The 24,512-nt window shown below is 47.5% G+C and overlaps 1 protein-coding gene and 1 long non-coding RNA gene across 2 annotated transcripts in view; one reads left to right on the top strand and one right to left on the bottom strand.

The window, feature by feature from the left end:
- Positions 1–24,082, top strand: part of KIF5C (kinesin family member 5C) — a 150,343-nt gene extending 126,261 nt beyond the window's left edge. Inside the window, exons 22-26 of the mRNA XM_070423040.1 lie at positions 1,283–1,354; positions 3,659–3,763; positions 5,245–5,461; positions 6,584–6,694; positions 20,290–24,082. Of these exons, the coding sequence (XP_070279141.1) occupies positions 1,283–1,354; positions 3,659–3,763; positions 5,245–5,461; positions 6,584–6,690 (501 nt within the window). The 3' untranslated portion in view covers positions 6,691–6,694; positions 20,290–24,082. The remainder of the gene's footprint in view (positions 1–1,282; positions 1,355–3,658; positions 3,764–5,244; positions 5,462–6,583; positions 6,695–20,289) is intronic.
- On the bottom strand, positions 12,650–20,710 carry LOC139015330 (uncharacterized). The gene is made up of 3 exons (XR_011472432.1): positions 20,408–20,710; positions 19,129–19,160; positions 12,650–13,142 (listed from the first exon to the last, which is right to left on the bottom strand). It is a non-coding gene; the product is annotated as an uncharacterized lncRNA (long non-coding RNA).
- Positions 24,083–24,512: the final 430 nt, after the last annotated feature.

Here is a 24,512-nt window from a genome sequence, read left to right as displayed (position 1 = left end):
GACAGACCCGTTAGCTTCCTGGGGAAAGCAATTTACTTCATCGGAGGAAGCAATTGACTTCAGTGCTTCTTATTTCAACACAGAATGGCAGAGTTGGACCCAATAATAAGACCTAAATTAACGTAGAACCTTTATTCCAAGAAACTTAGTGTTTCCATAGCTTTTTAGCTTGTCTCCTTTTTTTCTGTGATCGTGAATGAGCTTCATCCCTTGACATTTTTGTCAAAGTAGGTCAACTTAGACAAACAGAAAAACATAAATGCGAGTTTATCTTTCTTCTCCCTATGGGAAAATATTTTGCAAGGAACTAATCACAATACCTGGAGACTTGAATGGAAGGATTTTCTGATCTTAGCAAAGATCCCCAGGTTCGACTCAGGCTCTTGTCTCAGCAATCAAATTCCTAAGGGTTCATTTGTAGAAAATAATCCAAAATGAAGAAAAAATGCCCCTACGAAGTTAGTTACCCTGAAAATTATAAGAAGAACCAGCACAATGAAAGGAAACAATGAGAGCCTAACGAGGAAATGGCTGTCAAGTACGATGCATCAATAAATTAATACTAACTACTGTTTACTGAGCACCTACTGTGTGCCAGAAGCTGTCCTAAGTTTTATAAAGATCATCTCATTTCATCTTGATCACAACAACTCTGAAGCAGCTACTGTTTTGTCCTCACATTACAAATAAGAAAACTGAGAAACTAAGGCACAGAGAGGTTAGATAGGTTGCCTGGGATCACCTGAGCAGAAAGTCTGCCTCATCCATACGCTCAGGGATGCAAAGCAAACGGACCAGGGTCACGGTGGGAGGTGGGGGTGCGCGCAGAAACATGACCACTGTCGGTAAGGGTCGGAGGATGTGTGGCTAACTTTTCATTTGACCTTGTTGACATTATATATAATGTGCATGTGAGGACAAAACAGTGAGAAATTAGAGGGAAAAAGGAATCCATTCTGGTCACATAGCCCCCAGGAATTTTGGTGAGAAAACTTTTGAATTTTTGTGGTTGAGGGGAAAAAATGTCCCACTTAGAACACAGCAAGTGAGCTGGCATTGCTCTAGTTTGTAGTTCGCTGTGCGAGTTCCCAGTCTCTGCACCGTGGGGTGCTGCGGAGATGACGCCAGGTCAGTGGGGTGGGCGTGCGTGGTGGGCCAGCCAGGGGAGGTGCAGGGACACCATGGCTGCTGACCGTGGGCTTGAGAGCGGGTGGCCGAGAGCCAGTGTGCTATACCTCAGTGCGTCCCCGCTCATGCGTCTTATTCACAACTTCCCTTCTAGTCTCGGGAGCTACAGACTCTGCATAACCTCCGCAAGCTCTTCGTCCAGGACCTGACTGCCCGGGTGAAAAAGGTGAGCCTGTTTTGTGGGAATGGGACCGAGAAGAAAAGGTGCCGGAGAGGATCCTTTTCAGATGAAGTATCATTGCTTAAATCGAGCTGGCTATGCTTAAACATTAATTACGTCATGGCAGTGAATGTTATTAAAAGAATGTGCTAGAGGCAGAAATCACTCGGGAACGCTTTGCCATCTGACTTTTCCTCCTTAGTGACAGGCGGTTGTAATCCTTTCTCTGGCCTTCATTTCAAGTGAGTGCGTGTGTGTATCTGGCTGCGGTGGGAAAGCCAGAGTGCAGACTGCAGGGACAGCACAGAGAAGGCAGAGGCCCCTGGGGGCGGGGTCACAGTGTCTAAAACACGGTAACACCCGATGTCTTATGTGCTCTTCCCAGTAGCCAGATGTGTGGTGCTTAGTGTTCTGAGTTGCAGATGTGGAGATAGGCTCAGAGGTTAAATGCCTCACCCAAGATCACACAGCTGGGGAGAGCCAGAGGCAGGACTGGAATGCACATCTGTGCGCCTTCTACACACTGATCTCGGGAAGTTGCCACATGGAGAACCCCAAGAGCAACTGGAAGAGATTCAAGCAGGGAGGAGAGTGGAAGCAGCAATGGGGCTATTCTTTAAGATGTTTAAAAGCGATGGACAAGGGGCCATGGGTAGTATCCAGAGGCCTCATAGGATGGGAGGAAGCTATACTTAAGAAAGTGTGTGCATTATGTGCCTGTGTAGGCACATGTGTGCGTGTATGTGTGCATGCATGTCTATGTGAAGGAACCAAGGGAAAGAAGTGAAATACATAAATAAGGAGGTCATTGGTAGGGTCAGAATCTTAGCATAATGGATGTGTTAAGGGGAAGGGGCACATTCTCCCAGAGAGAAGTGGAGAAGCCAAGGTGGAGACATTGGCAGGAAGTAGTAACAGTAGAAAGAGATGCACTGACAGCTTTGATCTCAGTTCATGTGGAGGCTCCGTCCTCAGTGTCAATACAAAAGGAGGAGCGTGGGGAAGCAAGGAGACTAGGGAAGGCTCAGGCAGCTGCGGGGGGATTTGCCAGGGAGGAGGAACAGGACTGCTGAGCAGCGGTGTGAGTGTCCAGCTGAGAGTCAGAGCAGGCGTTTGCCGTGGCCCTGACAGCATGGCTCTATTGAGTTTGGAAGCCTGGAAATAAAAATAAAGAAAAGGGGGTAGAGGATGATGGGAGATTTCAGGGCCTGCATGGCAGTGGTCAGGCAGGTAGGTAGAGACCACAATCATCAGACTAGAAATGGCCATAAGACCTAGACCAGGTGTGGGAGAGAGGGCAGAGCAGAGGTGATGGAGAGTGAGACGAGAGGTTGTGACAAGAGCTGAAGAGGGTCAGTCTGAGGGAGAAAGTGGTCTGAAGGAGGGCGAAGAGCTTGAGATCAGACCTCCCTGATTTCATGCTATAAAAATCGAGGAAGGAGCAGAGGTTCCCCAAGTGTGGTCATCGGCCAGGAGTGTCAGCATCGCCTGGGAACTTGCTGGATGAGCAGATTCTCAGACCCACCCAAGACTCAGTCCACTGAACCAGAGGCTGGGGTGGGGCCAGCAATCTGGGTTCTAGCAAATCCTCCTTCAGTTTCAGACTGAGGACACCCAGGTTTGAGATGCGCTCAGGAGGAGAGGATGTGTAATGAGACGAAGCAAGCACGCTTTCCCGTTTCGTGTTTGCACGCTTTTCCTAACCTGCCTGGCTGCTCAGCTTGGCGCTGCCAGCAGGGCACTGCTTTTGCCAATCTCAAGTTCTGATCATGTAAGAGCCCGGATGCAGTAGTGACACATTGGAGGTGAATTCATTAAGGAAGTTTATGGAAGTGGAAGCTGAAGGGACAGCCGAGGCCACTGAGACCTCCCACTGGGCATGGACACTTGCCCAGCTGCGATGTTTGAAATCAGCATTAGGTCTTGGGTTTATGTTTCCACATTGGTTCTTCTTAATGAGTCTTAGGGAGAATGCCATGCGAGACACTTTTGAAAAGAAAAGTATTTATCTACCTGCAAGGGAGAAGTATATATATGACCGAGAGTTAATCTGTATCTTTCAAGAGCAGATTTGAAGTTGTTTTTCAGACCTCTAAAAAATAACATTTTAACATTTTGACACCAACCAAAGAACTAATTTGAGAGGCTGTTGAGTCTAAACTTTTAGAACCTCTGCTTGTTTTCATTTCCGGAATAGCCTTTAGGGACTGGGAGTTTTTAAAGGGAGATTTAGAAAGTCTGGCATGCACTCAGCTGGGCAGAGGGTGGGCAGTGCCAGGCTCGTCTTGCTGACCCTTGGTGTTGACGCAGAGTGTGGAGCTGGACAGCGATGATGGCGGGGGCAGCGCTGCCCAGAAGCAGAAAATCTCCTTCCTGGAGAATAACCTGGAGCAGCTCACGAAGGTCCACAAACAGGTAGGAGAGCTGTGCCGGTCCCTCTGCGGCCCTCTCTCCTGGGCGGAGCCCGCTGCATTGGCCACACTGCAGGCAGAGGCTCTGACAGCTGGAGAGCCAGGAGGCCCGTGAAATCCTTCAGTCCTCCATGGCTTCCCTTCTATCTAAGATACTGTATTTCATCAAAGCCAATGTGAGGAATTGAGTTCGAGCTCTGGGTGTGGGGAGTGGGATGTTCAGTTCTGTGTTTGCCCGCCACCTACAGCCCCAACCTTGGTCCCCAACGGGCTTTGGTGTCTCCCGGGATGCCCCAGAGCTCCACAGAAGGCAGAGCGGGCACCGCCCAGCTGGTCCGGGCCGGCTGCTTTCACAGACAAGGAGGCAGACTGGCCCTGGGCGGGGAGCTGGGAGCATCGCTGGCCCCTCTGCTCTGTTGCTGCCCCTGGGGCACCCCCTCAGGTTCTTGCAATGCCCTGAGTCTGTCTGGAGTCGCAGAGAGCAGTGGTGATTTAGGGCTTAGCTGCCTCCTTTCTGTTGAATGCTGGAATGTTCATGCTGTTTTCCCTAAATCCTAAACACTGGGACATGATGCAAGTGCCAGATGGCCGAGGGGATGTCATTTCTCTTTGACTTGTTACGGCTCTTCACCATTACTGATGCTGTCATTTTTCCTCAGAGGGAGGACTGCAGATTCAGTCTGGCTGATGTTATTGAAGCAAGTTATTGACAGAAATACAAACGTAAACACTGTCAGGGAGCAGGGCTCTGACATTCATGAACATTTTTACTATGGACTCAATGAATGTTTACTGCTCCCTGGCAGCCCCAGAACGGGCGCTGGGCATACACGGTGACAGCTTCTTTGAGCACATTCCGATTTTCAAAACTTTTTTTATCCACTTAGATTCCCGCTTTGGTCCTATTATGCCCTTTGTTATAGATGAGAAACCGTGGTGGCCCAATGACTTACCCCCAGTTACACGGCCAGGGAATGATAGAGCTTGGGCCCAGAGTGAGCCTGTTGCTTCTGAACGGAGTGTCTTCACAGGTGAAAGAAAAGAGCAGTCCCCCCGGGTTGCCTGTTAGCCCGGGATGTGTGGCAGAGCAGGTCCCAGCCACACGCTGCTGTGGACAGTGGGTCCTGGTGGAAGGAGGCCTGCGAGGGCCTAACTCTCGCCTTGCACGGAGCCCTTTGCTGGGCATTTCTCAGCTTTCACACGCTGACATCGGAGCATGCTTTCTCCCAGGAGAGAGGAAGCAAACCCTGCCCGAGCCTGAGTTTCCTGTGGCGGGACTGGCTTTACATAGACCCTCGCACCGTGGATCGCATAGTTAGTAATTGGATCCCTTTGCTCTTCCCAGAGGTTATGGTCATGTGGACTTTGCGCCCAGCAGGGGTGGTCACTCAGCTGCAGAGTCTGCTTCTAGCTGTGCTCCTGTCACAGTCTTTGTCCCCCGAGGTGGGTGCTCCCTGGTAACTGCCCCTTCCCCCTCCACTCCAGCTGGTCCGGGACAACGCTGACCTGCGCTGTGAGCTGCCCAAGCTGGAGAAGCGGCTGCGCGCCACGGCTGAGCGCGTCAAGGCCCTGGAGAGCGCACTGAAGGAGGCCAAGGAGAACGCCATGCGGGACCGCAAGCGCTACCAGCAGGAGGTGGATCGCATCAAGGAGGCCGTGCGCGCCAAGAACATGGCCCGGAGGGCCCACTCGGCCCAGATTGGTATGTGCCTCTCACCTGGGCCCTTGCTAAAGGTGAGGTCTCCACCGGCCAGGAGCCCTGGTGCTCTGAGGCCACCTGGCGGTGGTTCTGGAACAGATGGTCAGGCTTGCAGGACCCAGGCCGCTGTGCCCATCCCAGCACCTGCACCCATCCCGGAGAAGGGGGTGTCCTTACACTGAGATCCCAGCGTACATTGTGGTCTTCAGAACTGCTGAGCTGAGAGGCAGGCTGGCCTGGGCTTAGGCAGAAGTGTTGGGCTGTAAAAGGATACCCTGTCAGACATACCAGAATATACAGCTATTTCTCAGCAAGGCCTGAAGGCCCCTGTCCTGGGTGGAACTACGAGGAGTAGGGAGCCAGGGCCTCAGGCAGAGCTGCTTGCAGATGCAGGTCTGGATGTCCTGGCTCCCAGGCCTGGCGTCAGTGAGCTCCCGGTTCTAAGTGCAAGGCCTGGGTTGGGGCATTCTCCCCACACAGGGAAGGAGTATAGCTGCTAAGTCATGTTCCCAGGACAGAGCTGTAGGAATAAACAGGATTTAGGGACGATCTCTGGAGGGCTTTTTAGAAAACTGAAGCATCTCCAGCAGCATGTACTATTATTGCCCATCAGATAGTGCTGTGCAGAGGTTTTTAAACCAGCACCTTCGTGTTTCTAGTTTTCAGGTTATACTTTAGATTAGTGGCTCATTGGATCTTTTCACCCTTTGCACTTATTGGATTTTATACCCTTAGAAAACCTACTGAAAACTATGGACCCTCTCCCTAGAAAAGGGATATCAGGCAGAATTCCGCATCTAACTTAGGGGCTCACGGATGCCCTCGGAACCCATGGGGGCCTATGGGTCGGCCTCAGACCCAAACTGAAAGTCCTTTGTTTCTCATTTTCCTCGATCTGAATAAAAATGATTGCTACGTAAGTTCTTTCTGTCCCCTAAACATTGGTGTCCTGGGTTAGCTCCCTGCACTAATAGGAGGCAAACCTGCTTTCAGAGGCTCTGGTGGCTGAGAACAGTAATGCTGACAAGAATTCTGCCTTGGTTTTCACCTGTGGCCTGGAGGTACCTGGGCGTGGCTCTGAGTCCTTTCTGACGCCTCTTCTCTCCTTTCTGTTGGTTGACACAGCCAAGCCCATCCGGCCCGGACACTACCCAGCGTCATCTCCAACAGCCGTTCACGCCATCCGAGGGGGAGGAGGCGGCTCATCAAGCTCCACTCATTACCAGAAATAAATAAGTAAGTCCCTGGTGCTGGGTGGCTTCTGTCTGGGGCAGAGCCCTGCCCCTGCCTGGCTTCCTCCCACGTGTGTGTGGACCTGCAGCAGACAGGAGACAGCTCTGCTCCCACAGGCCCTGGGGTTCAGGTGTCAGGGACCGAGGCCTATCCTCAACTCAATCTAGTGCCCCGGGGTCTTCTAGCTGAGCCACCTGGCGCCGGGTCCCCCAGAGACAGGCGAGGGTGTGGTGAATGAGTCACCCGAGCTTGCTTTTGTCTGTGGGACTCCCCGCCGGAGCTGGCATCCAAAAGGGCATTACCCGTTTGTCAACTGCTCGTACCCAGAACAGACAGACATGGGTGATTAAGTCTCAGGAACTGAATATAAAGCAAGAACCAGATAATGACAGTCATATTTTTACAGTTACTATCTGAACTCAACAAATGGAGTGTTTAAGAACTATGCTAATCGACTAGTATATTTGGGTGGATCCAGGCCAGTTTTTCCTTTGAGACAGTGGACTGTAAATGACTCTTTCTACAACCCACATGCCCAATATGGCTCTACAGCAAAAAAGGGGGGAGAGGTAATAAACTTTGGAAGAGAGAGGAAAAGAGCACAAGCCTGTCCGTCTGTACTTCGAGGTGAAGAACAGGGGCTGCTGGTTAGTAGAGCAGACAGACAACAGGGTGGCCAGAAAACTGACTTTGAACCAGTAACGTGTGGATGCTGGCCTTGACCTCTGAGCCCCCACAGAGGAAGCTAGTGTGCGAGGGGGCGGGTTTGCACAGCAAACCTCAGTGACCGGCCACTCAGGAGAGCAGCAGCTCCTCAGCCCTTTTTGCGTCACGGTAAGGACGGGGAACGGAGGGAGGCCGGAGCCCTCACTCGGGAGATGATGGCACTGCTCAGGCTCAGACTAAAACTTCCGAGGAGGAAGCTTGGCGGCCCCACCCGGGCACTATTCGAGGAGCAGGGCAGGAACAGCAGGGAAGGCTGAGGCAGCTGTGAGCAGGCCGCGTGCCCCCCGCCATCTGCCATGTCCGAGAAGGGTGGGTAGGACATGAACTTGGCAGCAGCCCACCCCATTCAGATCTGACTTCCACTTCCAATCAGAAGCAGATAAAATCAGATATTATAAAATTGCTTTGCCTGCCATGTGGTCAGTGTCGGGGTTAACACTGGAATGGACCTGGAAGGTCAAGTTGGGCTGCTTAGCACAGAAAAGCCTACGGCACTGGTTCTTGAACTCGGGGGGTGTTGGCATCATCTGGCACCCAGGGACCCAGGCTCATCGAGGTAGCATAGGGACCTGGACCTTGGTATTTTCTTTTTTTAAAAAAAAACTTGTTTTATTGCTTAAAGTATTACAAAGAGGATTATATATGTCTCCCTTTTTTTTTCCCCCTTGACATTCCCCCAGCCTCCCCTACCCCCCAGTGTCTTGTGTCCATTGGTTATGCTTATATGCATGCATACAAGTCCTTTGGTTGATCTCTTACCACCACCACTCCCCCCCTTCTCCCCCCCTACCAACCCTCCCCGGGCTTCCTGCTGTAGTGGACCTTGGTATTTTCACCAAGTACCCCAGGTGTTTCATTTGCCACCAAAGCTTGAGATCTACTATCTTAAAGTTACTATGACTTACATAAGATGGATGTTTATTTCCGTTACATAAGGAATTTGAAGTGGTCTGTCACAACAGAAAGCTAGCCTCTTAAATTTAGGCTCATTGTCCTCAGCAAATACCTTCCTCCCTTTCTCAAGGTCATCTCAAGGCCACCAAAATGACTGCTACAATTTACGTTCCAAGCATAGGAAGCAGAAAGGAAGCAGAGATGAGGCAAAAGCAGCTCTCCCACTGAATTAGCTTCCTTATTTAAGCAGCCATACAGTCCTGGCGCCCACATCCCTCTGGTAGAACTGAGGCACACGGCCATGCCTAGCTGCAAGGGAGGCTGGGAAAGGTGGTCGTTTAGCTGGGTGCATCACCGCCCTAAGTAGGACTAGTGTTTCTTTGCTGAGGACAGGAAGATGAATGCTTGTGGGCACCCAGCACTCGGCATTTGCTGAACACCTCGCATGCAACAGAGCTGTGCTGGATGTAGTACCTGCATTGCCCACTTGAGGTGAGCTTGCAGACAGGTGTCTGTGCTTGGCTCCCAGCAAGAGACTGTGCTCTCCGGGTCCAGAGACTGTGCAGTGGTCACTTCACTAATGCTGTCCCACAGAGGCCTGCCAGACCCACACTGTGTGGGAGGTACCCACAGCGCATGTTAGCCATTCATTGCCTGGATACCCTCTTCTCACCCTGAAGATGGAAAAGCAGTAGGTCGGGTGAGACTTTCAAAGTAACAGAATGCCCTCACCCACCATGGCGATTTGTTTCTTTACTCAAAGTGTTATGAGTGGTTTTGATGATTTTGTCTGAAATTGGAAGCTCCTCGACCTGCTTCATAAATATGTACAACTCCTGGGTTGGGTGCTTTTCTCACCACGTCATGAACAGGCCCTTTCCCATTACCGGGAGGCGGTATGGTTGCAGGTCTGGCCTTAGACACCTGGTCAGTGTCGGGTCCTCTGCTTCTTTCAGGTTATTTCACCTCAGAGCTGGTGTCCTCTTCTGTGGAAGGGGGAGAGTCCTTTCCCTGGGCCGTTGCCATTGATGCAAGGACTAAATGAGGTCATGGCTTCTAAGCTGCTTGGCGTATAACAAGTGCTCAGTTAAAACGCCAGCTTCTAATATTCATGAGCAGTGCAGTACTGGGTACGAAGTAGGTAGTTGGGAAATGTTGGTTTATAATCTCCTTTATTTCACACAGTTGTTACAAAATAATTTTTAGTCTCTGTAGTAGATTATAACCACTGAGTGTGGTGTGGAAGGCCCATGTCTGAGTAGCCTGTTTGCTGCTATGAGCAGATATAAAGGATTTTAAAGATACTATCATTTATCTGAAAGTCATAAACAAGAACATTGACTTTATTTTTCTTTTTAAAAAAATATATTTTTATTAATTTCAGAGAGAGGAAGGGAGAGGGAAAGAGAGATAGAAACATCAATGATAAGAGAGAGTGTCATCAATCGGCTGCCTCCTGCACACCCCCTCACCTCTCTTCCCTCACTGGGGATGGAGCCCACAACCCAGGCATGTGCCCTGACAGGGAATCGAACCATGACCTCCTGGTTGATGGGTCAACGTTCAACCACTGAGCAACATCAGCCAGGCAAGAACATTGACTATTTTTAAGGAAAGAACAATTGTAAGAAAAGACTGGCATTTGTCAGCAGAGGTTAAAAAAAAAAAAAAAAGGATAATATCCAATGGAGTGGAGAATTATAATTGGAAGTGAGGAAATGCTAAATCATTTTTAAAGAAATAATTGGAAATGTGAAATTCATTGTTTAGATGAGATCACATTGCGATGGCCTTTCCGAACCCTTGGGATTCTTGCTCTGAAACGTGTGTGCGCTGGGTGGAGTGACTTCACCTGCTCCCTCTTCCCAGTCCTGTGGGGCCAGAACAGCACGCGGATGGCTCTAAATATCTCTGGGAATTTCTTCTGCTTCATGTTAAGGTTCAAGAACTAGAATCACAATAAGTATTTTGGTTTATTTTCAAGGTTTCGGAGGAACTGAAGATGTAGAAATCAAGGTTTAGAAAACAAAAGAACCCAGGGCAATGCTGGCTCTTATCTAATCAAACTTAAATCTCGGGGACGAGGAACCTCTTTTTCAGACCAAAAGCTGGACATGGGCAGTACATGCAGCAAGCTAAGGACATGGGGCATGGCTTTGGCCAGATGTGGGTTCCAGGCCTGGCCTTGACTTTACTCCTATGTGACATTGAGGATGATTTTTTTCAGCCTCAGTTTCCTCATCCAAAGAATGGGAATGGGCATAGAGAGCCTGCTCTGTATTTGGTTTAACAGGGAGTGAGACACAGAGGGCTCTGTTCGTGTGTAGTGATATGCTTGTTTGGAGAGACATAGCACATACACAAGGTAACTTCAAATAGTGGTTATTGCACTGAAGAAAGTAAAGAACAGGGTCATGGAATAGAGATGGAGGATGCTTATGTGGAAAGAGGGGCTGACATTTGAGCTGAGAACTGAATGATGAAAAGCCAGCCACCCAGTGGCCTGGGGCAGAGTGGCACAGACACTCGTGGAAGGTGGGAGTGACTGGCATATCTGAGGAGCCAAGGAAGGCTGATCAGGCTAAAGCACAGAGAACAGGGGAGACCATCTTAATTCGGGCTGTTGGGAAGGGAGGTGGGGACTTGATAAATGAGGCTTTGAGGCTCCGGTGAGCAGTTTAGAGTGGAATCTAGGTGTCGGGGCTTTGGGATGGAAATGGTGGGACCTGGTTCATGATAGGAAAGGGCCACCATGGGCTGGGCTTCGGAGAAAGGGTGGGGGCCTGAGAGTAGGGGCTTTCTTAGCGGCGGTTGCTGCTGTCCACTTGGAAGGGGTAGCATTGAGCCGATGTGGTGGCAGCAAGTGCGTAGAGTCAGCCCGTGTGTGAGAGCTGAGGGTGGAGGGGAGAGGGCTGTGTGGTGGAACTCAAAGGTGGTTCCTAGGTCTGGGCCCTAGCAACCAGGTAAGTGTTACCTTTAGCATGACGGGAAATTGGGTGATCAGCAGTTTTTGTGGAAAAACTGCAAGTTTGGCTTTTATCATCCTGATTAGGAAATGCCTCTTAGACATCAGCCCAGCTCACTGTCCACGTGTGTGTGTTGTGTAGGCTGTTGGATTGGTGCGTCTGCAGCTGAGGAGAAAAGTCAGGGTTGAGGTGGTGGGGATTGTGTGTAAGGCAGTGGGTCTGGAGGAGGCAGCCCGGAGGAAGCGTGGACAGAGGCAGAGGCCTGGGGGAGTTAGGCCCTGGGGACCTGTGGAAAAGGTAGGTGGCACCACCAAAGGAGAATGTGAGGTCAGGTGGACACCCAGTTTTTAGAAAAAGATGGTCAGGTGTGTCAAAGGCTGCTCAGAGCCGGAGGAAGATGACGACGGAGACTGGATGGTTGGTGAAAGTCAGAGGGAGGTGACTTGAGCTGCTCAGCAGAAGGGGGTGTGGCCCAATTAGCTGCGACTACAAGGGGGTTTTACTTTTTATTTTTTAAAAAATATTTTTATTGATTTCAGAGAGGGAGAGGAAGAGAGAGAGAGAGAGAAGCATCAGTGATGAGAATCATTGATCAGCTGCCTTCTGCTCGCCCCACACTGGGGATTGAGCCTGAAATTCGGGCATCTGCCCTGACCTGGAATCCTATCAGGACCTCCTGGTTCATAGGTCAATGCTCAACCACTGAGCCATGCTGGCCAGACAAGTTTTATTTGAATGGGCAGAGGAATGGAGGATGTGGGGTTAAGAAGGGGTTTGCATTTCTTTTTTAAGATGGGAGCTATTGCAGCTTATCTGTATGCGGATGGTGTTGATCCAGCTGTGAGGGGACATGGATAATGTAGGAGCATTACAGGTACGGAGTATTGGGTCCAGAGCAGAGGTGACACTGCACCCAAGGTGCTGGATAGGGCACACAGGGAGGTAATAGGGCTCTCTTAGTGCATGCCTTTTCTTGCAGGTAAGCCAGGATATCGGCTGAGAGGGAGGTGGGAGTTGTGAGCTGGAGACGAGGTGTGAGATAGGCCTCTCAGGCATTATTCGAGGCCCCACATTTAACGTAGCAGCATTGGAATACTTGTCTAGCTCCCTGGTTCTGAGAGCCCTGCAGTTGTCTTCCTTTCCTGGCCACGCTTTAGCAAGCCAGTGGGCGCTTGTTCAAATGTGTCCACCAGATGGCGCCAGTGGGGCATTGCTGAAACCGCTGTTTTCTGAAAGGTTTTATGGCAGAATGGTGTTCTTTTGGTTTTCCTGTTTGGACCATTATTTCTCAAACTTGAATAGTAAGTAGAGTACTTTTAAAGAAATAAAATTCTCACACAGTCCCAGAGTTTAAGTTATTTTAGTACGCCATGTCAATATTTGAAAATTTAAAACACTATACACTCCTTATACTTACAGATCTTACACAACCGTCAAGTCAAAACAAATTTAGAAGGTACATTAAAATGAAGCCACAAATCAAAACTCTAAATCACCAAAGTTAATATAATTGAGAGAAAGATGATCCTGCCGAGCATGAAGAGCCAGGTGCAGTGCGGTGACTTTGAGTGTGTGGCACGCCTGTGCTGCTTCCGTGTGTCATGGCGTGACTCAACTCTTCCACCCCCTTTCACTGTTAAAGCCACCGCAGAATCAGAGCATGCCTGCGGGTCATTCTGTCTTCCGGGGCTGGAGCACATCATTTTCCTGCAGAGAGCTCCTCCCCTTTAGATGAAGACAGTTGAAGTCGCGAGGAGTAGCACCAACTTGGGCAGAGCAGAGGCGAGTGTGGGCTTGCACAGGATGCCAGCCACGAGGCGGTCGGCGGGACCATTGGCAGTAGCACATAGTGATGCTTCAGATTTCTGTGGTAAGATAAGCATAGAAGTGGAAATATTATAAAATTAACCAAAGACCCAGGATGCCTCTCACGGTGCTGATATAGAGGAAGAGCCTGATCTGAGGACTGCGCTTTTATTAAAATCATACATATTAAGTCTAGAAACCATGTCCTATTTAATAAAGTTTTGATAAACTTTTATCAACGTTTATTTGGTAAAATCACAGCAGTAGAGTCAGAAGGGACCCAATTGGGGCTCTTCTAGGACATTTGAAGAAGCAATTCGCATTTGTAGAAGGTGTTTTTCATGTTTTGAAGCATAAAGAAAACGGCCCTGGAAAAGGACTTCTGCGGTTTATGGCAGGGCCACCCAGGGGGCGTGACTACGAAGAGCCATCGGAGGAGCCTGGGTGCGCCTTTCCCAGGACCAGTGACAGTCACTGCAGGTGGCTCTGTCTGCTTCAGGTGTCACTGCTTTAGGCCTTTATTATGAACTAATGGCCCAGTGCACGGTTTTGTGCATATTGAAAGGAAATTAATTAGAAGAAATATTTTAGTATTACAACCTGCCCTTCCTTTATAATAGAAGTGTCAACCAAATTCATGATCGACAATGACAGATGGAAACACATGTGTGCGATTGGTGCCAGTGAGAGCTTTATATGTATCATGCATGCGTCAGTCAACTTAGCCTTTTATATATATAGAACTAGAGGCCCAGTGCGCAAAATTCGCACACCGGGGCCCCCCTTCCCCTGGCTGCCTGCCACCACTGGGGCCTCCCTCCCTTCCCCCAGCCGGCCCTGCCCCCTGGTCAAACTCTCAGATGTACTCCCAGTTGAGGGGACAATTTGCATACTCTGCTTTTATTATATAGGATAAACTTGCTTAATTAGACCTGCTTTCTGATGTAGCTAAATTTTTTTCAGCCCAGTGAAGCACCCCAACTTCTCTTTCAGGTAATTATGAGCAACACAGCAGTAAATATCAACATGAATCAGATTATTATTGTAGTTCACACGGGGGGAACAAAGGGTAAAATATTTAACTGCAGCAGTGTTTGACTATATTCTGCGCAGTGAGAAAACCTAAAGTCATTTTCAAGGTCCACCATTTCTTACTTCTTTTTAGTTGGGTCAAGTGTCTAAGCTTTCTAAATCTCTGTTTTCCGGCTAATGAAAAGAAAATAGGATTCTACCGAGTCTCCTATCTACTTACCCCAGGACTTCTGTGAGGATCAAATGAGATGAGGCACGGGAAAACACTTCACAGACATTTGGTTAAAGTGTAAAATGTTTGCACCTGGCTATAAAGCAAGTCGTGTTCCTGGGCTGAAGAAACTGTAAGAAGGCTAGTCACTAGGGAGAAGAAGCTGGGTGTTGCTACGTGATGTCATTACCTGGCGGCCACATCCACCGTTTCTGGGCTGGGCTGGGCTGTGGGCTGCATTTTGTGCCATGGGGTCTTGGCAGCGTCAGCCATGATTTGGTGGGCTGTCGCTCCTAGGTGGTGGCGGGGCCTGTGTCTCACTTGGGGGAAGCTGAGGGTTGCTTTGCTGGTGCCAGGTATGCAGTGCCATTTCTCTGTAAATGGCCAGTGCGCATCATGCAGCTCCTGCATTGAGCATCTGCCCCCTGGTGGTCAGTGCGTGTCATAGTGACCAGTTGGACAATTGGACACTTAGCATATTAGCCTTTTATATATATAGATATACGGTTTTGTTAATAAAAGTAATGTCTTTAACTTCTTACATGATGGGATGAAGCAGACACATAGCCAAGATCTGTGGGCTTTTGCTGCCCCACCAGTCAGCTGTGACCAAGGGCCTGAGATCTTGGACCCTGTGTTGCCCGTGTGCCTGCTCCAGGATCTTTAGCCTATCACACTTGGCCCAGACTTGAGAATGTGCAAATGACTTTCTACTACAAGAAGTCTTGTCACAGTGAGCTGTACCCTTAGAGGGAAATTCTAAGGGTACATTTTCTAGCCTAGCATTAAACCTCAGATTTCCTGTGCATTGAATGCCCCCCGCCATTTCCCCACTTTCACTACCCACTACTAAAGCCCACTTGGGTCTCTGGCTCTACTTTCTTTGAACTGAGAAAGTTCCAATTTCTCTGACCCCCACTCCACAGGCAGAATGGGGTTCTCTTTAAGCCCCTGGCTGCTGGAGCAGCAAGGCCCTTCCTATTTGGTCCTTGGTAAATCCTCAGGTTCAGGGCGAGCTCCCAAGCTGGCCCTTACTCACTTACACTCTATTGACTTTTCTGACTCAATCTGTCTTTTCTTGTTACTCTTGTCTCTGTTCAGGATACCTGGATCCAACCTATCTTGTGCTGTTGTTAGGGTTCACCTTGACCTTTCTCCTGGTTTTGACACTCAATCACAAATTAAAAATATTTTATATGAATATTAGATGCACCAGGTTCACTCCATGTATGCAGGGTAGACAGGGACTTGCTTTCAGATTTAGCCCAACAAAGCAGTGAAGCCGAGAAGCCTCACCCACAGCAGGTCCCATGGTGTCCTTAAGTCACACACAACCTACATCTAATCCACTGGGCCATTCACCTTGCTGCTCCAACAGCCCTAGCAATTAAAGACTGAGTCACGAGATTGTGTGTGCAGGGCTTCTCTTTGCTACAGGCAGGGCAGCGGGGTGGTTGTGGGCTCAGGGACTGGAGGTGCACTGCCTGGGGTTGCATCCCAGCGTGGCCACACACCAGGCAAGTTACTTCATCTCTGTGTTCCTCAGTGTCCTCTGTAGAAAGTGACCCATGTCACTGCCTACCGACAGGAGGCTGTGAGGACTAAACACGTGGATGCGCGCTACAGAGCGCTTAGACCAGTGATGGCGAACCTATGACACGCGTATCAGAGGTGACACGTGAACTCATTTTTTTGGTTGATTTTTCTTTGTTAAATGGCATTTAAATATATAAAATAAATATCAAAAATATGTCTTTGTTTTACTATGTTTGCAAATATCAAAAAATTTCTATATGTGACACGGCACCAGAGTTAAGTTAGGGTTTTTCAAAATGCTGACACGCCGAGCTCAAAAGGTTTGCCATCACTGGCTTAGACGGAGACCTTGAGGCCTGGCACAGGGTGAGCACCGTGTTCACCATGTCATCGTCGTTGTCTAGTCCGGTCTCATCCTACCTTGTGCCTCCTGACGAGCAGAGTGAGCCGTCAGGATCGCACAGCTTGTCGGGGGCAGATCCTGAACTGAGGCCTCTGATCTGCTGTGCAGCACTTCTCAAACTTCCTGCCTTTGGGACCCTTTATGTTCTTAAAAAGTACCAATGACATCAAAGAGCTTTTATATTTGTAGGTTATATCTATTGATATGTTTTATATTGGAAATTAAAACAAAAACTTTAGCCCGGCCAGCGTGGTTCAGTAGTTGAGCATAGACCTATAGACCAGGAGGTCACGGTTCGATTCCCAGTTGGGGCACATGCCTGGGTTGTGAGCTCCATCCATAGTGTGGGGTGTGCAGGAGGCAGCCGATCAATGATTCTCTCTCATCATTGATGTTTCTATCTCTCTCCCTTCCTCTCTGAAATAAAACAAACAACAACAAAAAAGAAAAAAAAACCACTGAAAATTTGAAATGTTACTATTGTTAACAGAAATGCCATTTTTAATGAAAAATAATTATTTTCCAAAACAAAAAAATTCAGCAGACTGGCATTGTTTTACATGTTTTACAAATCTCTACAATTTGGCTTAAGAAATGGCAGCTGGGTGCTCCTGTCTGCCTCTGCGTCCTGTCTGCTGCAGTGTTGTTTTGGTTGAATTACATGAAGAAAACGCAGCCTTGTCACTGCAGACAAGATTCTTGGCCATTTAACAACGAGGAAAACTATGACCCAGGAGAATTTTGCTCATAGTCCTGTCCTCACAGGTTTGCTCTGGGAATTGAATGAGATGGAGTGATGGAAGAGACAGTCTCAGAGTCCCTGGCACAAGTTACCCGTCACAATAGGAGCCAGTGTTTGGTTGTGGGACAGGCCTGGAGAGAATAGAGGAGGCAGGACTGTTGAGGGGGAGGACAGAAGTAGCTGCAGGGGCACTGTTGCGGCGCATGAGTCTGGCGCTGCGGATTCGGAGGCCTCAGGAGGACCGGGGAGAAAGTCCTCATTTCATCCGCAGGGCAGTGGGCTGCTCTACTTGAATTCTTCCCAATGCCGTGTTTCTCAGTTATAAATTCAGAGCAACTGAAATTGTTCCTCCCCAGCAGATTGCACTAGTGCTCCTGTGAGATAAATCCACTTGTATTCAGTCGTGATGCGGAAAGTACGATCGGTAATTCTTATAACGTGGGATCGAATTGTAGAAAGGCAAAAGAGAATTTAAGACTATGTACTGTTTGGATTAAGTGTAAATCCACTGCAAGCAATTGCAAAAGCTAAAGTTGGGGGGGTGTCTCTAAATACTTCTTGCAAAATCCTTATATAATTAGCTTCTTTCTTCAGCCTTCCCCACCTCTTCTAAAGGAGGTGGTTTCATTTCCGTCTAAATCTGGTCACACATTGCCATTCTGAATCACCATCTCTAGTTTGGCACAGACCTAGGGACAGTCCACCCTGGTCACTTGGTCCAGTATGCTGCTATGAATGAATGAATGAGTGCATGAATGCATGTGAGTGGATGATGATCTGAACCATCTCAGAGTTGACAGAACTGGGTTTTTAATGGCCTCAGGGTTCACCAGCCTGCCTTAATGGCCCCTCTCTGATGACAACAGTCAGAAACACCTTCCGCTGAGACTAACCTTTACCTTTATAAGTTATATCCATTTTTCTCCTAAATTTACCCGAGGACCTGAGCATCCAGCTAGTTGGGAGGAGATGGGAGTATCCTAGCGGAGTATGTTTTTCTTGGGCCTGCTGGAAAGGCTGCCTAACTCAGGGCGAAGAGCAGCCTCTTCCTAATGAAGGGCCTTTTCTTGGTCGCGGGCCTGTGTTTTCCTTTTGGCCACCTGTCACCATCTCAGTTCTCTCTTGCCCTCCTGGAGGTGACTGGACTCCTCTGTGGCCCCCCGTTCCTTCTGAGCTATTAGCCAAACGTGCTGAATCTTGCACGTGGTGGGAGCGGGGATTTCATGAAAGGCCTCGTGGAAACCGTGCCCCTTCATGGTCTGCTGCAGTTACTGAGGCGCCCTGTTGAGTCTGTGTGTCTAACGTTTGGCTCTGTCAACATGGCTTGCCTGCGATCGTCACGTTAAGCCATAATCCTACAGTTTATGGTATGTGCTCATCACCTCCCTGCCTCCAGGCACGCAGGAAGACCATCTCACCTGACGGGGACCCATCAGTGGTTCTGGGATAGTTTTGGAGAAAGGAACTGGGTGGGGGGTGGGAGTGGGGAGCATTCAGTGTGGTGCTCAGAAAGCATTCCCGGGCTACTGGTTTTCAGCTCAATGGGTTTAAGTGACAACTATGACCTTGCTTTCAGAGGTTTCTGATTTCTGGTCCTAACATGAGCGAACAGCAGAAAGGCTAGCCATTGAAGATGCTCTTCCCTACGAAAAACCTCTCTGTGATTCTAAACACGGTGTGAGCATCACCCCACAAGGCTGTTCAAACCACTTTTAATTGGGAGCTTTGTAATCGCTATGATTATACTGTTGGAGCAAGAGAGGTACTTAACAGATAAGCTCCCTGGGTGTCTTCTGTGTCAGCGAGGAGGCGATCTTCTTAAAAGGAATCTGTGTTCTCTCTCTCTCTCTCTCTTTCTCTCTCTCTCTCTCTCTCTCTCTTTTTCCTATTCAGTTTTTATTCTATATTTCTCGTGGGTTTTTTTTCTATGCACTTTGATCTTATCTGCTTTTATAATCCCTTTCCATGCCCTGATTTTTCCTCTTTTTTATAATTTATATCCTGCTTATTTATACAAAATATGTGAGGTTGCTTACATTATTATAACTTATAAATCAGGGGAGAGGAGAGAAAAAGGTTAGCGAAGAAGAGAGCATTGTCGCAGGAATCCGAGATACTTACCACAGTCGAGCACTAAATTTGGTTACAGCTTTCTAGAGGCAAAAACAGAAAGCAGTGTTTGTTAGGCTGTGGAGTTCTTTTTAAGTCTTTTCCCCCTTCTACACGATTTCCATTTTCTTCTGCTCCTGCTTATCCTAAGAGCAGTTGGGTTTTCTTAGTGTCTCATATTTCCTGTGCCAGGTATTCCCACAGGGATGAGGCTCCCATCCCTCTCTCTCTCCCCTCCCGACCCTCCCAACATCCACCATGAGTTCTGCCCAAAACTCATAGGCAAGATCACAGACAGCCCGGGGCTTCCACCGGGGTGAGGAAGCCGCCCTTCAGTTTCTTCTTGAAAGCTGAGCTCATGGGCGTTGGTGCAAAGGGCCGGCCTCTGGGTCGGGACCAGCCCAGACTTCCATCCTGGAGACCTGACGAGCATCCAGTGGCGAGTGGAGTGAAATCACGGGTGCTCCACTGCCTAACCGTCACCCCAGGCAGGGGAAGCATCCCTCTCAGGACTGGGAACCTCTGTCTTGGCAAGAGAGCCTGAGGTCGGGGCTGTGTCTGACCTGCTTTGGGATCCCAGGTGCTGGCAAGGTGAGAAGTGGTGTGTGAGTTCCCCTGGGAATGAGGAAGTGCGTCCTGTTTCTCTGATTATCTATAGTTTCAATAGATGGTGGCTTTTGGGAGAGGATGTTTTAGGGCTTCACACTTAAATCTAGAGCAGTAAGTAGGAGGCTGTGCTGTCCAATCTGCTGGCCACTGGCCACGCGTGACTGAGCACCTGCAATGTGGCCAAGTGCAAACTGAGGTGTGCTGAAGGGGTCAGGTATACAGAGGATTGAAAACACCGGGAGAAGGACTGTGAAACATCTCAGTAATAATATTGTCATGTACAACATCACCACGGAATGCTGCTTACATATTGAAAGGATAATATATTGAATTATTGGGTTAAAGGAAATCTTACATTATTAAAATTAATTTTACCTGTTTCTCTTTACTTTTTAATGTGGCCACTCAAAAACTAAAATTAGTTGGCTCGCATGGTATTTCTATTAGACATCTCTGGTCGAAATGTCTAGAACTATAAACAATTTTTTTTTTTTTTTTGCTGAGGAGTGAATTTCCATTGTGTCTTCTAACACCTGTGTTCTCTCTTTTGTTCTCTTTCAACAGATCTGACTCTCCACATAGCATGTCAAGGACGAAATTAATCACCAATTCCTTCTCCCGCCCCCCCCCCCCCCCCCGCCCCAATCCCTCTCCTACACACTTTTCTTTCCCACTTGCTTACCCAGCCATCTGCAGTACACCCGTTTCAGGTATTTGAGCTGTGTAGAAGTTCTGTGTGCAGACGTGTGCTTGGACCGCTCTCTTCCTGAGAAATCTGAAGGGGTGATTACAGAAGATCCACTCACTCCTGGGAACCACCGCTGCGGACTCGGACTCGGCCTCGGGCCTCGGGCCTCGGGCCTCGGGTGGTCTCGGGCGGCCCCTGCACTGTCCAGCAAACGCCCTAACTTGCCATTCAGGGGGGTGCGGGGGGACAACCAAGTGCCGTGGAGGCAGGTGATCACACTCTGCTGAAACTGTCTGGTTTCCTGTAAAATAGACACTTTATATTTTTAGGGAACAAAAAAAGTGCTGCTATAGGGTTCAAAATTTTCATTCTGAACACTTTTCCAAAACAAATTACTCCTAGGAAGCATTTTGAATACCCTGGTCACATCTTTGGATCTGTAAAGTACACCTTTTAGTATGACATCCGTTAAAATGCAAAGCAAATTTCTTCAAGGCAGAAAAACAATCTGACAGCAGCAGTGTAGAATTTGTTCATTCAAACACATCTCTGTGAACGTGAAAAGTCATAAAATTCACCTCTGAGTTGTTTGCTATTGAACCGGCAGCGACGAGTCTCAGCCAGCTCGGTGTGAGCATCACTCCTTCAGAAGTGCTGGAAATGCCGCAGAGTTGGATGAGTGGAAGTGGGGTTGCCCCCTTTGCCCTGATCCACCTGGAATGGCATCTGGATGGCCTCTTTCTCTAGGGAACCATCTGAAGCCTCGAGGGGGTATTGCTGCCGAAATCCAGGATCATTCAGCAGTTGAAGAGGAAGCCCCGGGGAGAGTGTAATGGACAAATTTTTGTGCCTATGAATAAGTTGCCACAAATAAGTTATTTTAACTCATCATTCTGACTGTTTAGGTCCTCTTTTTGGCATCAAATATAGGTTTTATCTTCTTAGGCAGAATTAGAAGAAATCAATATGGATGGATTTTAAAAAATATATACCTGTTGCTATATTCAGATACATGAATCTAAACTGAATCAACTCTCCCTGGTGTGCATATGAACATGATGGATTTCCAAGTAGTAAAGTTTTCAGGGAAAATGACAAGGATTCAATTAAGTTGTTCTTCTGTGCTGCTACTATTTTGACACATTTGAGGATAAGTCCATGACAACCAACCAAACTCGGTGAAGGCACCCGTCCTCCTGCTACTGTGCCTGCCCAAAAGGAGTGAGCTGGCACTGCCCTGCTGCTGTCACCCCGGAATGAAATGTGTGGGGGAGATGTTGGGCTTTCTAGTGGCTGTGTGGACAGAAGATTGTTCAAGGTGCGTGTGCGTGTGCGTGTGCGTGTGCGTGTGTGTGTGTGTGTGTGTGTGTGTGTGAGAGAGAGAGAGAGAGAGAGGAGAAAGCACTAAGGACTGAATTCACCTCCAAAATCCTGTATAAAATTTCCTAACAAAGCAATGCTGCTTTATTTAATTTATTTGTTAAATGTTGCCTTTTGTGTGTGTGTGTTTTGTTTTGGGGGTGAGAGGAGTAAGGAGAGAAGAGGATGAATTCTACCTGAAGTATTTATTTGAAAAAGATGACAATTTTGCATCTTTAAAATTCTTCTGTTTGATTTTCTTCTGTTGTTGCCAGCACTCGTGCAGTATAAACTGCCCAATTGCTATTTGCAATCTGATAGTAGGGTCCTTGTAGGACAGGTTTTGCAGCCCTTACCAGGTGATAACATATGCCGTATTTATAACCTTGCCTCTGATTTTAGATGCTAAAACATTGGTCTTTGAGAAGATTACCAATTACTAATTGTCATATCACTACTGTCTGTTATGCAACTGTATTACTTTGTGTTGGGAAATTAAACCAAGGTCAATAATTTATTTTTGGCTCTCTTGTTAATAGATTATTTTGGTTTTTTTCCAAGGTAATTTTTTCCTGGGTACCCCTTTTCTACTTCTAAAGAATTGCATGGCCCTTTCATGTTTCAAAGAAACAGTCACTTGTAGTTCCGTATTTCTTGATCTCCACAGGGACTCACAAAATTCACTTCACTTTTATTCACAGAGAAAGTTGGCTTTGATGTCTCTTAAAGATACTTCCGCTAGTTGCTGATCAGCCAGTCAGTTCACCTAGCTTTGATCTTTATAGGACCTCGAAACTAAGTTTCCTCACTGTGACCAGCAGGCAGATTATTGGAATGGATCATACAGTACGTTCAAGCAGATTCTTAAGTATTACTTTATTAATAAGCTAATTTTGAGATCATATATTCTGTAGGCCACTTGTTTAGAAAGCCACATGTATGCAACTTTAATTTTTTTAGACTATTACTCCATTACACTTGGATTCTAAATGTAAAAAGCCACACTTCTGAAGCTCAAGCCTATGGTTATATATTGGTTGTATGCTGCTTTTTGCTAGTGTGTGTGTGTGTGTGTGTGTGTGTGTGTGTGTGTAAGTGGTGTGTTTGTGGGGTGTGTGTGTGTACATGTGCACGTGTGCTTTTCTTTAAATAATTTTATATTTCATGCTACTTCTTGAATGTTTACTCTGATTCTTGAAGAGAATACTAGGTGGTTTATTCAGATAATCTCTTCTTGCAGGATAGTGGATTGTTACTTTAGAGGAATGCTGTTGGGGATATCAGAGGTATGGTTGGAGACTAAACTATATTAATGCCAAATGTGTTCTGGCCACTTACCAGAGACTTCTGTACAAGCGCATCATCTCTTTAAACACTGTACAGTTGGCTTTTGTTGAATGGCGAGTGGTAAGGAGAACATTAAGTGTAGATAGATTAAGGGTTTTAAAAGAAATAGTATCATATGATTAAATTAGGCTTCATAGAAATATTGGGATAAATGGAGAGATAAGAATGTCTCTCTAGAACGTAGCATCTAATGTATTTTGAAGCCCTAAGTTCACACAAGAAACTGATACTCCTGCCCAAGGCCAGACCAAGCCGTCACCAGGACTCAAGGAGGAGCTATGGGTTCTTCTTTCCTGCAGGAGCAACTGAAAGCAAATCAAAGCTCTCAACAGTCCCCTCTTTGCAGTGCATGTTTTTAGCAGCACAGAAGACACGTTGGGGAAGTTTTTCATTGGCGAGGAAGGGGGCATGTTCACTTCATTCCCTTCGTTGGCTCACCCTGCATATCTTGAACAAGTTGAAGGAACCATCATAGACTACAACAGCTTCACTTAACATTCAACTTAGACTTTTTAGAAACATTATGGGCAAGGGCCAGGGAGCACTGCTCTGTGGAGTCAGACTGTACATGGCAGGTTATGTATCCGTCTTAACCAGTTGCCATTGGGTGTGGAGGTGAGGGGAAGAGGGCAGCAGTAGAATTACTCATGTCTAGTTTGTAAAGTATGTAGTATGTACTGCAGATGTATGATTGCTGGGCTCTGTGTATCTGTACAGTAGCTTTCATTTTAAAAACTGTGGGCAAACTTGGTGGTTTGAAGGGGAGAATGCAGTTTATATCAAGTAACGATGCTGTAATATAGTACATGTAACAAAAAATCTGGAAGTAACCCTGCCCTGGCCCATGGAAAATGTTGGTTTCTTCTGGGTTCTAAAATGAAGACGTATGGATACTCTGGCAGACTGCATGTTGTATAATTTGAAAAATACCAAAAGTGGAAAATAAACTTGACTTAAACTTTGGCTGGTCTGTTTTCCCTTATTTGAGTCCAATGCCAGTGTTTGTGTGAGCCATTTTCTGGCTTCAGAGGAATTCATTTCAGTGACCTGGAGCTCAAGTTCAGCGCACGACCAAAGTCAACCTTGGCCTTTTTGCCTTTTGCTTAGGCTGAATATCTGGTTTAAAATTTTTTTTTCATTGAAAAACCAAGAAAACCTGACACTTGTCCCTTCAGCACTCAAGCGATAGCGACTGATGTAAATAAACGTGTTAACTTTGAGTTAAAGCAGGATTGAGTTAAAGCTCAGGAGACACACCAGTGTCTTAGCTGAACCTCTTCTTGCCCGAGAAGGGCACTTACTCTAACAATATGTTTTGGAGCATTGGCATTCTTCAGCTAATGCAGTGGAGCCCTGTATATGTTGAAAGATCACTGGCATTTTTGGAGAAGGG

The sequence above is a fragment of the Myotis yumanensis genome, unplaced genomic scaffold (assembly GCF_028538775.1).
Source record: "Myotis yumanensis isolate MYYU_CA2020_CCGP unplaced genomic scaffold, mMyoYum1.0.hap1 SCAF_8, whole genome shotgun sequence".
Lineage (NCBI taxonomy): Eukaryota > Metazoa > Chordata > Mammalia > Chiroptera > Vespertilionidae > Myotis > Myotis yumanensis.
Note: the sequence above shows the minus strand (reverse complement) of the source record. Positions and strands in the feature narration are given on the sequence as shown.